General features: G+C 23.2%; 2 protein-coding genes across 4 annotated transcripts in view; one reads left to right on the top strand and one right to left on the bottom strand.

Annotated features, from left to right (window-relative positions):
* LOC127279012 (uncharacterized) overlaps positions 1 to 1083 on the top strand; it is a 28335-nt gene extending 27252 nt beyond the window's left edge. The window contains exons 25-26 of the mRNA XM_051301079.1: positions 478 to 677; positions 803 to 1083. Of these exons, the coding sequence (XP_051157036.1) occupies positions 478 to 677; positions 803 to 892 (290 nt within the window). The 3' untranslated portion in view covers positions 893 to 1083. The remainder of the gene's footprint in view (positions 1 to 477; positions 678 to 802) is intronic.
* On the bottom strand, positions 1063 to 11898 carry LOC127279015 (bifunctional peptidase and arginyl-hydroxylase JMJD5-like). 3 transcript variants are annotated; one of them, XM_051301085.1, is made up of 8 exons: positions 11756 to 11898; positions 3423 to 3570; positions 3181 to 3325; positions 2952 to 3111; positions 2708 to 2872; positions 2359 to 2576; positions 2020 to 2172; positions 1063 to 1385 (listed from the first exon to the last, which is right to left on the bottom strand). In XM_051301085.1, exons 2-8 carry the CDS (start codon positions 3563 to 3565, stop codon positions 1128 to 1130), a joined length of 1242 nt encoding a protein of 413 aa, XP_051157042.1. In that variant the 5' UTR covers positions 3566 to 3570; positions 11756 to 11898; the 3' UTR covers positions 1063 to 1127. The 3 variants fall into 3 exon arrangements, with proteins under 3 accessions (XP_051157042.1, XP_051157041.1, XP_051157040.1); XM_051301084.1 differs by lacking the exon at positions 11756 to 11898 and adding an exon at positions 11506 to 11691; XM_051301083.1 differs by lacking the exon at positions 11756 to 11898 and adding an exon at positions 4102 to 4171.
* Between the last annotated feature and the right edge of the window lie 107 nt (positions 11899 to 12005).

Here is a 12005-nt window from a genome sequence, read left to right as displayed (position 1 = left end):
TAAATATTATTTATTCAATTAAAAACAAAATGCCTAAGCCTTTTTGAGTACAAACTGTAGCTAATTTAAAATTCAATTATTTTTGAAAATTTGAATCTAAAAAGTTCTTGCAAAATTAATTATTTTCAACAATTTTAATAAAATTCTTCGCCAAATTAATAATTATAATTATTAATAAATTGTTTTAATTCAAATAATTTTTATCAACTTCTTTAAAAATTTAATTATTTAAAATATTTTTATGTAAAAATTCTCCACTTTTCCAAAAAGTACATATTTTATTATCAGAAAATGACTGAAATTTTTCTTTAACTATTTGAACTTGAAACTGACAAAATTATGAACTCATAAATAATTTGAATATAGAATTTTTTAAAAATTGTCTTATCTATGAATCTTTTCTGTAGAAAGTCTAGAATGCAGAAAAAAACATTAAAATTAAAAATTATAATTCTTAATTACTGTGTTTTTTTGCAGTTCCTACACCTAATAACGTTGAAACTCAAAATACAAAAAAATCTTCCGGAAAGTCTGCTTGGGTTGTTAAACAAAAAGAAAATAATTGGACAAAGGAAACCATTGAAGTGGAATGCAATATATGTTTCGATCCACTGGATAATATTGGAAACAAAAAAACTGTTTACACATTGGAATGTCAACACTCATTCCACAAAGAGGTAATAATTCTTTACTTTCGTTATAACTTTATGCTTAAGTAGCTATGATTAATAGAATAATTAATTAATTTAATAGCTATTCTTTTAGAATTTAATTTTAATACAAAACTAACATTTAATTTCAGTGTATCAAAGAATGGCTCCAAACCAGTAAGACTTGTCCAAATTGTCGAGTGTTTGCAACCCACGACGAAGACTATCCTCCATTGCCATAAAAAAATAATTTTCTTAATCTTAAGGATACTTTATCATACTTTATCATACTTCTATTATTTTAATTGTGAATTATTTTATTTTGTATAACAATAACTGTTTAGTTGGATATTGTAATATTTTTTCTAAAAAAAACAAAACAATGATTGCATATGAAAAAAATAAATAATAATTTTTCTACAAAAATACATAATTTCTTTTATTTCTTTAAAATTTAGTTGTAAAAATATATTTTTTTTAATTCCACCAGAAACTTATAGAAAAACTAGGCGAGAGACTAACTACATGATGCCACCATTGTGGCGGAATAAATAACATTTCTCCTGGTTTCAAATAACAAAAGAAACCTTCCGCTGATTTAAATTTTGGCCATTTTTCATAATCTGGTTGATAAGGATCCACTTGCGCTGTATTAGATAGTAATCTCGATTCATAAGGATAAAGATATTCACTGTCTTCTGGTTTATAAAGAATTATTCGTTTGTATCCAAATACCTATTTAAAACAAAATTAATTCTATTGTCAATACAAAGAGTTTTAGTTAACTTTTTTTTATAAATAACATTATTATATGGTTTTAATAGAAATAAATCTATATTGAAAGAGATTTGAAACTAATAATTTCAATAGTAATACAATTATCGAAGAATTAATTCAAAATTATTAAATAATTAAGTTTTTTTTAAAATAAAATTAATTTAAATTATATTTTTGAAAATAATTAAATTTTCAAATATATTGAATTAAAAAAATTATAATTGAAATTTCGTAAAATAATTTGAGTGAAAGCTTTGAATATAATTGCATTTTGTCAAAAGAATTTCATTAAAACTTTTAAAAATAATATGTCATTTGATTTTTTTAATAATTTGAATTGTTCTTTTTACAATGTTTGTTTAACATAATTTTCATTTGATCGAATTTTCGTTTATTACAATTATTTTAAATAGAATCCACATGTCATAAAAAGCAACAAAATTCGAAAATGTCAACAAAAAAAAACATTGTCTGGAAGTCAGGGAAAATTATAATGAAAATTTTGTGTCCACCCTGAATAATTTATAAATAAATTCAAATGCATTTTTTATTAGAAATAATTGGGGGAAAAAACATTATTTTTGTTTATTACCTGACATAATAAATTGTTCTTTGGATCATAATGTAAAGGAGAAACAGTTCCTGCTGGACCAAACCATGCATTAATATCTGGCAAACTTTCATCGTCTATATCAGAAAATGAACAAAAATCTGGTACAGAAAAATCTTCCTTTAATTCTGGTATCTGAAAATTTTTATTTTAATGTGATAATTGAATTTAAAAAGTGAATTAAAAAAATTTTTATCAAAAAATATACCTACTTTTTTACTAGTAGTGAATAAAAAAAATTCTTGAAAAAATTTAATTTATTAACTGCACAAGACAGTATAAACCTCATAAAGTGATGAAAATTAAAAAATAAAGATAAACCTGCTGAAATAATTGATGTTGAGCTAAATATCCAATTTTTGTACATTTGGAAGAAATATGAGTTTCGAGATATTCTGAAAATGTAATAAGCTGTTGTGCCCAATCATCTTCTGTATATTTGGAACCAACTTCAATTGGTACAGTTCGAGTTCCAGCTACTCTTTTAAGATATTCTATGTCCTTCCACAATTCTAAAGACTTCCAATGCTTCATAGACCCTAAATAATAATAATTATTTTAAAATAATTTTTTCTTTCAAAAATATAATTAAACTCACTCTTATGAAATCAATAAAATAAATATATAAAATAGTAACAATTTTTTTACACTTGATTTATAACTATATCACCTTTTATTATTGCCGGAACTTTTGGTTGAAAAATATTTTTATAAAATAGTTCCATTGATGGCTGTTCATAATTAGGCACAGACCGAAATTCAGGAAATAATTTAGAGCTAATATCAACATTTTTAATTTCTATCCTCTTGCTGAGATCTTCTTTTGATGAGATTTCTATTTAAAATTTAAAAAATTATTTTAAATTTTCTTTCAAGAAAAATTTCTAACTTTACAAATATAAAATCAAATATACTTATAAAATGACTATTTAATCGTGAGGCAACCAATGTTAACATATCAGGAGAACTTTGAAGTGGCGCTCCTAATAAAATTCCCTTGTCAATTTGTTTTATCATCGTTAATACCATTGACAAATCTGTTTGAATGTTATTTTGAATTTCCAAACAAATGGTCTGTGTAAAAAAAACTTTTCATAATATTTTAATTAACTAATTTTTAAATTTGAAGATCACTGATATTACCTTAAGAATACTGCAAATTGAATATGAATATCTATATTGAATGGGAACATCTTTCCAATAACCAGAATGCAGTGTTTCCCAAATTCGATCCAAACAAGCTTCTATTCGTAATTCCATATTTTTAATTGACTCATTAAAGTCATTCCTGTTTTTTTTTTAAGAAAATTTATATTTTATTTATTTTATTATTGTCAAGCAAAATACGAATTGAAAAAAATTAATAGAATAATAATTTGAATTACTTGTTTTTTTCATGAAAATGACTTAAATTTTCAATTATAGGTACTAATTGTACTTTAATTTCAGCAGGAACATTCTCCGTTGTTTCGATCAATAAATATTTCCAGGAAATTGAATCTGTTGTTAAAAGAGTTTTTCGAAACATTTTTTCTGAAAAGTAAAAAAAATCTTTCAATTTCTATCAAATATGAACTCTATAAATTAATTAATTCCAACTTTTTTTTAATAAACTTCATCAATAATTTAATTATTTAAGCAATTACCAAGTTAAAATTATTGCTCCTAACACATTAATTTTAATTTCCACAAAATTTTTTTATTTATAAAAAAGTTATATTATCAATTTTTTATAAATTTTATTATATTATTAAAAATTTTGATTGCAGCTCTTCGTGATATAAATTACTTCCAAATACGAAGCTGAAGTACGCAACGTTTATATAAACGACTTTTAAAGAAATAATTTTTTAAAATGAAAAATTCTATAATTTTTTGCCTAAAAAATATTTTTTTATAATTTGTTGTTTAATGAAAACTACAAGAAATATTTTTTAGGCAAAAAATTATAGAATTTTTCATTTTAAAAAATTGTTTCTTTAAAAATCGTTTATATAAACGTTGCGTACTTCAGCTTCGTTTCCAAATATAGAAATTAAAGTTTTATAAAAAATTTGTAGTTACCTATAAAGTTTTCTAAACTTTTAAATATTTTATAATTTTCAATTAAAAATCCCATAAAATTTATTCATTTACAAAAAATTTCAATTTAAAATCGCCTGAAATGAAATTATTTTTAAAAATATAACCTTCAAAAATTCAATTATTTTGATACATTTTCAAAAAATTTGTACGCATTTGTGTATTTTCAAGGTAAAAATTGAATTCAAGGAGCTTTTTCTAATTTCACTATACACCTTAAAGTTAAAGGTGGAAAAAAATAAAGGTGCAAAATAAAGCAGTATGCATAATTTTTTTTTATTTAATCAGATATAGGCTGTCTTTTTAGAAAATATAGAAGGCACAAAAAGTTTACTTAAGTAATGCCATTGAACAATGAATTTATCTACAATAGGATACAAAAGTTTACCACTCAATGAAAGTGAATGGACTCTACAAAAACTTTCAATAAAAATAATTTTTACATTAGAAAGAAAACATATTTTTAAAAGAAAAAGAATAACACATATTGGCACACAAGTTCCAGGCCCATTACATAAAATTAGATCTGGATTTTTTGTCCATGCAAATGGAATACAATTTAGGGAGGCGTATACAGTGGTCCAAATTGATGAAATATAAGATTGACCAACTTTTCGACAGCGAAATGTAGAAATTAATTCAAAATCTTTATTATTAACTTCAAGTTTTTTAACTCTTTCCACACTAAGATTGTCATTATCAGCATGAATATAAATCCTTGGTGTATAAAAATTCAAATTCAAATGTTTGACAATCCTCAATATTTCAGTTGTATGTCCTCCTGATCCAAGAACAATAATTGTTTTTACTGGTGCTTTTCGAGATTTTGCAGTTTGGAGTCCATTTTTAAATATGATATAGAAAATTCTTAGCAATACGATGGAAAATAGAATTAAAAGCATTATTTAAGTTAACCAGGTGAATACAACCTTAGTCATTAACCTGGAAGTCAGGAAATAATTTTAATTACTTTTTATGAAAATCGAAAGTTGACTGTAGATTTGTAAAGTAGAATGTACTTTTGAGTACATATATCTCTCATACTTTTTGAATTATTATGAATAAGAAAATATGGTTTTTTGAAAAATAAAAATCCTGATAGGGTGAATTAAATTGAATTTAAATTGTGAATTGAAATTTGATAACCTATGATCCCTTCTAGAGGTGCAAATTTTTAAAACTTTTTACGCATACAGAAAGTAATTGATTTTTTCTATTTTGTTTTTCCCAAATTTCCCTTAAAAAAATGTTTTTTCCTTGACTTCCCGGATTTAAAACATTATTCTTGACTTTTAACTACCCTATCTTAATAATAGTAAAATTCCAGCGTGTAAATATTCTACAAATCAATGTGAAATTTTAGAATTTCTTAAATAAGTAATTCCGAAAATGCAAATTCCCAAAAGAATTTTCATAATTAAAATTTCTTAAAGTTATTAATTTCTCATAATTTTGGAAAAATTGATTTTTAATTTAAAATTCTAGTGAAAGTAATATTTAATTAAAAGTACCTATAGAAATTTTGCTTTATTTTTTTGAAAAACAATTGACATTATTAAAAAAAAACCTAACCAAATTTGAGCCGCTGGATTCTAGAAGGGCACGTAAATTTTTTCGGCCGGAAAACGAAGTCCTCTGGACACTCAAAATTCATTTTTCGAATTTTAATATTTTTCGAGCAAAAAAAAAATTTTTTGACCAAAAAAAATGAAACTTAAAAATAAATTTGTTTTTTTCGAGGTAAAAGGTACGAATTTTGTTTGTTTGTTTTTTTAAATCGAAAGCTGAGGTTTTTTCCTACAAAAATATATATAGTTGAAAAAAATGAGGGGTCAATCCATTATATGTGTCCTGACGCGGTGAAAGGGACCTTATGGTACAATAGCAAATTGTACTTTTGAATGTTCATAATAAAAAATGAATTGAACAAAATAATTTCTAGTTTTTGGAAATGAAAGAGCAACTCAAATAATTTGATTTCCAAAAATTAGAAATTATTTTGTTCAATTCATTTTTTATTATGAACATTTAAAGTACAATTTGCAATTGGACCATAAGGTCCCTTTCACCGCGTCAGGACACATATTTCGAATGAAGTCGTCGCTGACTAATTTTTAAAAATTATAATACTTTGCAGGAATGATTTTGAAGTTATCAAGATCACGAAATGAAAAGAATTTTATTAAAATTTTAATTATTTATTGCAAAATATGAATTTAAAGTATATGAGGTGCTGAAAACTGTCAATTTTTTAGCCATTAGAAAATATGCAAAAATACGTAGAATTTACCATAAAAATAAAATTTTTTTTTGTAATTTACTAAGAATGAATAAATTTATCATTATCAATTGATGTAATTACTTAAATATGTGAAATCTATATTAATAAAATCAGACTTTTGTCTGTACATTGCTTCAAATTAATTTTTTCTTGCATAGTTTATCATTTTAAGTAGTAAAGATAACAAATATGCCAAAAATAAAAATTCTGTCTGTCTGTCTGTCTATCTGTCTGTCTGTCTGTCGTCAATATTTTGTACCGGCACAACTTTAAAACGGCTCAACCGATTGAGGTGAAACTTGGCAGTGTATTCAGTCTTAACGTAACTTAAAATCTTAGCCATATTTGATTAAAAAATATTAACATGAACGAAAGTTATGACATTTTTTCAAAAAATTTTAAAAAATCAAAAAAATGCAAATTTTTTATTTTTTGTCAGATTGATTTGAAACTATTTGTACCTAATTTTTTCACATAAATACAATCAATTTTTTTATTAAATTAAGTAAATAGTGTGAATTTAAAGGTCTAAATCAAATTTTTGAATTTCCAATTTTTTTAATAACATTGTAATATAAGAATTCGTTATGTTCAACTTTTTATAAGTAAAACAATAATGTTTTTAGTCTGTTGGGTATTAAACGCAATCTTAGCTGCACACCAATGAAAAATATTAATTTAAACAAAAATATGACACTTTCAAAAAATTTAAAAAATTTAACATTTTTTATTTTTTGATAATTCTTTACTAAACGTTCTTTATTTAAAATTTTGTGACCAATTAAGTATGCTTTTAACAAGAAATTTTAAGAATTTTATCAGAATTTTAAAATTAATAATTGCAAATCTGAATATGAAATCAGATATTGTAAAAATAAAAAATCGAAAATTCCTTTTTTACTCTTTGAAATTAGCAATTATTATATTTAAATTATTATTATTATTATTGAATATTATTATTATTATTATTATTATTATTATTATTATTATTATTATTATTATTATTATTATTATTATTATAGATACAAATTATTTTTAAATATAATAAAACTAAATAAACTAAATAAACTGAAATATAATATAATAAATATAATAAAATTAAATTATTTTCATAATTACATCCAACTATACGTGTTCTCCTGTATTAAAATATCTTTTTATAAATTTTTAATTATTATTTATTCAATTCAATTTAATTTTTTCACTGCTTTTAATAAAATTAAAATAATTTAAAATTGTATTTAATTTTATAGTATTGATAAGAAATTAATTAAAAATTAATAAAAGAAATTTTTCTATTAAAAATTTATTCTTTAAATAATTTTTAAAGTTTTTTAAAATTTTAATTTAAATTGTATTGATTAAAATAATTTTTATTTTCAATACTATAAAATTAAATACAATTTTAAATTATTTTAATTTTATTAAAAGCAGTGAAAAAATTAAATTGAATTGAATAAATAATAATTAAAAATTTATAAAAAGATATTTTAATACAGGAGAACGCGTATAGTTGGATGTAATTATAAATTTCAAAATTTATTAAATCTAAATATTATAACCGTCGAAGACGGGTGCGACAGCTAGTAATATATAAAATATGATTTTCAAGTTCGCCTGTCAAATAACCTAAATTTGCAAATTTCATCTATTAAATGTGAGAAAGAGAAGTCATTAAATTGAAAAAAACCTTACCAAATATAAAGTACCTGTGACTAACTTTTAGTTTTTCTTAGCACTTTTTTCCTTTTTTCTTCATAAATATGAAATAAAAAGCAATAAAAATTGGCACTTTGCTTATTTTCACTATTTTCAAATGTAAATAACTTTCTTGGAGAAAACTGAAAAATTACAAAACTTGGGCAATATCTAATTGATCACTAACTACACACACTGGAAAAAAATTCGCTTTGGTCCCGAAGATACTTTTTGAGATAATTAAGTTTAAACTTTTCACAATTTTTATCAGGTTATACATGTAGTTTTTTAAGGACGAAGTTAGGTTTTATTGGTTAAACATTTTGAACTAACTTCAATTTTATAAAAATCACATGCATTAACCTGATAAAAATTGTGAAAAATTTAAACATAATTATCTCAAAAAGTATCTTCGGGACCAAAGCGAATTTTTTTCCAGTGTGTGTAGTTAGTGATCAATTAGATATTGCCCAAGTTTTGTAATTTTTCAGTTTTCTCCAAGAAAGTTATTTACATTTGAAAATAGTGAAAATAAGCAAAGTGCCAATTTTTATTGCTTTTTATTTCATATTTATGAAGAAAAAAGGAAAAAAGTGCTAAGAAAAACTAAAAGTTAGTCACAGGTACTTATATTTGGTAAGGTTTTTTTCAATTTAATGACTTCTCTGTCTCACATTTAATAGATGAAATTTGCAAATTTAGGTTATTTGACAGGCGAACTTGAAAATCGTATTTTATATATTATTTCACATATTTAAATAATTATATCAATTGATAATGATAAATTTATTCATTCTTAGTAAATTACAAAAAAAATTTTTTTTATTTTTATGGTAAATTCTGTTTTTTTTGCATATTTTCTAATGGCTAAAAAATTGACAGTTTTCAGCACCTCATAAACTTTAAATTCATATTTTGCAATAAATAATTAAAATTTTAATAAAATTCTTTTCATTTCGTGATCTTGATAACTTCAAAATCATTCCTGCAAAGTATTATAATTTTTAAAAATTAGTCAGCGACGACTTCATTCGAAATATAATGGATTGACCCTAAGACAAGAATGTTTAAATATTGAAAAATAGTAAAAAATGATTAAAAATGGTCGAAAAAAGCAAGAAACGTTAATTATCAATATTTAAACATTCTTGTTCCATTTTTTCTACAATATATATTTTTGTAGGAAAAAACTTAGCTTTCGATTATAAAAAAAAACAATGAAAATCGTATCTTTTTTTTTGCTACGTAATAATACAATCGAGCTTATTATGGTAGCAAACACATGCCAAACGTTCAGCAGCTCGCGCAACTTCAAAGTTTAAACATTCACCATTTTGTTATTAATTGTTCAATTGCATTCTAACTTTCCAGAAAACTTCTTTAAACCTTAATGAACAACTTTCTCATTGGAAGTTTGTTGCTGCTGAAAATTTGTGAAACTTCCCCGCATTGAGAAAATTGCACTTCACGAATTTTGCAATGTCTCATTAAAAAATTAATAACTTTTTTATTTTTATTTCAAACAACTTTTTTCTTTTTTAATCACTCGTAGAATATAATAACACGTATTTTCGTTTTTGTTTTATTGAGAAATTCGTAAAATTGTCTGAGCTGTCGCGAGTTGAAGTCAAAAAAACAATGAAAATTTTCTTTTTTAAAAAAACAGTTTTTTTTCTTATATTTTGAAAACGGTAAAGATGGAAAATTTCTTATTAAGAAAAAAGATGCGCAATCGAATTCTGTATAAGAATATACTCGAAAAATATTAAAATTCGAAAAACAAATTTTGAGTGTCCAGGGGACTTCGTTTTCCGGCCGAAAAAATTTATGTGCCCTTCTAGAATCCAGCGGCTCATTTATAGCTTACTATTTTTTAAAAAATTCGTTTTAATTTTATATTTAAATTATGTACAATAATATAATAATAGAAAATAAATGGGGGATAACACGTGAAGTGATCAGGGTTCAAAAAATTTTTTTCTTCGATCACCCTTAAACTCGGGGCATTTGTAGTACTCAGAGATGTTAATCTTTGGTAAAAATATTTTTTCACTTAGTCCAATATTTTTCGAGAGGGAGGGGGTGAAAGTTTTAAGGTTTTATGGTTCACCTATGTTTTAATAATTTTTTTTTCTTAAATATCAAAATAAAAAATGTTTATCAATATCAGTTTCGAAAGCATTTTTGATGTTCTTTCGATTGGTAATATGCATTTTTGTCCAAAAAAAATGAAACTCAAAAATAAATTTGACTTTTTCGGGGTAAAAGGTACGATTTTGTTTGTTTTTTTTATAATCGAAAGCTAAGTTTTTTCCTACAAAAATATATATAGTTGAAAAAATGGAACAAGAATGTTTAAATATTTATAATTAACGTTTTTTGCTTTTTCGACCATTTTTAATCATTTTTTACTATTTTTCAATATTTAAACATTCTTGTCTCATTTTTTTCAACTATATATATTTTTGTAGGAAAAAACCTCAGCTTACGATTTAAAAAAAAAACAAACAAAAATCGTACATTTTACCTCGAAAAAGTCAAATTTATTTTTAAGTTTCATTTTTTTTGGTCAAAAATTTTTTTTTTTGAAAAATGCATATTACCAATCGAAAGAGTATCAAAAAAGCTTTCGAAACGATAATTATCCGACGTTGTATCGTTAATATTCTAACAAATGTTAAAATAATTTAAATTTCATTATTATACCGGAGTAAGAATTCTCGAAGTGGGCCCCTAAATTTTTTTTGGATCGATAAATTTTTTTCATTTTTATATCTCGATAGTCTGCGATGGTATAATAAATATCTATAAATAGTTTTCCGAAATTCGAATATTTGCAAAAGTTATTAACGGTAAAAGTTTTTTTGTAGAATTTTAGTAAATAGATATTTATTCGCGATTGAATGAACCGATTTTAATAAAAACTGAAAGAAAGCTTAATGAAGAATCGTACTTGAGATAAATGATAAAAAATTTATTTAAAAAATATAATTGGTTTAAATAAATAAATTTTTAAATTTTTTGAGGTTAAAAAAATGTGTTCATCTATTTAATGTGTTTAAAAATGTGATTTTTGGATTTCTGATGTTAAAAAAACGTATATGTGAAAAAGTTGAATTTGAAAATTTTTGATATTAAAAGCAAAATTCAAATTTTCTTATATATATTTCAAATAGAATCATTAACATAACCTCTTTGTTTAATCGAATTATGTCAAATATTTTAATTAATGTTAATGTAATATTAAATACAATTTAAATTAAATTTTTGTATAAAATTAACACGTTGTTGTATGATTTTTTTTTTAAATATCACAGGATGATTATTTGAAAATTACACATATTTTTGGTAAAATTAATGAAAAATATGGTTATGTTACAATGAATGAAATTATTAAATTTCCTTACAATGAGTGATATTCATACGATCGTCCTTTGAATATTTTACACATTAATATTGAAAAATTCCATCACTTTCAGTAAAAATTTCTTACAATGTTGGAATATACAATATTTTTTATATAATAACTAATTATGTACATACAGATTGTGCCAAATGTCAATCTCAGAAAAATAAACAAACGTGCGTTGTGAATTAGCAAGGTTATGTTATATAGAGTAGAAAATCTGAAATATGAAAATTTGTTGAGAAAGTTACCTTAAGGGACTGTCACAACTTGTTTTATTTGGAAAAACAATTCTCATCTTTGCTCATCATGATGTATATACCCACAAAGAGAAAATTTGATAGAATACATTATTCCTAACATTTAACATGAGGTAGAGAAAATGATGGAAAATAGTTCTGTCCTATTCTTTTTTCTACTTATTTCTTACGTATTACGACTGACGTATTACGTATATCAACTGTATGTAACTTTCTGAATTACACAACTTCCGAACTCTGG

This window comes from Leptopilina boulardi, unplaced genomic scaffold (genome assembly GCF_019393585.1).
Source record: "Leptopilina boulardi isolate dan_hultmark-lab unplaced genomic scaffold, ZJU_Lbou_2.1 LbouV2_213, whole genome shotgun sequence".
Taxonomy (NCBI): domain Eukaryota; kingdom Metazoa; phylum Arthropoda; class Insecta; order Hymenoptera; family Figitidae; genus Leptopilina; species Leptopilina boulardi.
This window is presented reverse-complemented; position numbering and strand designations above follow the sequence as displayed.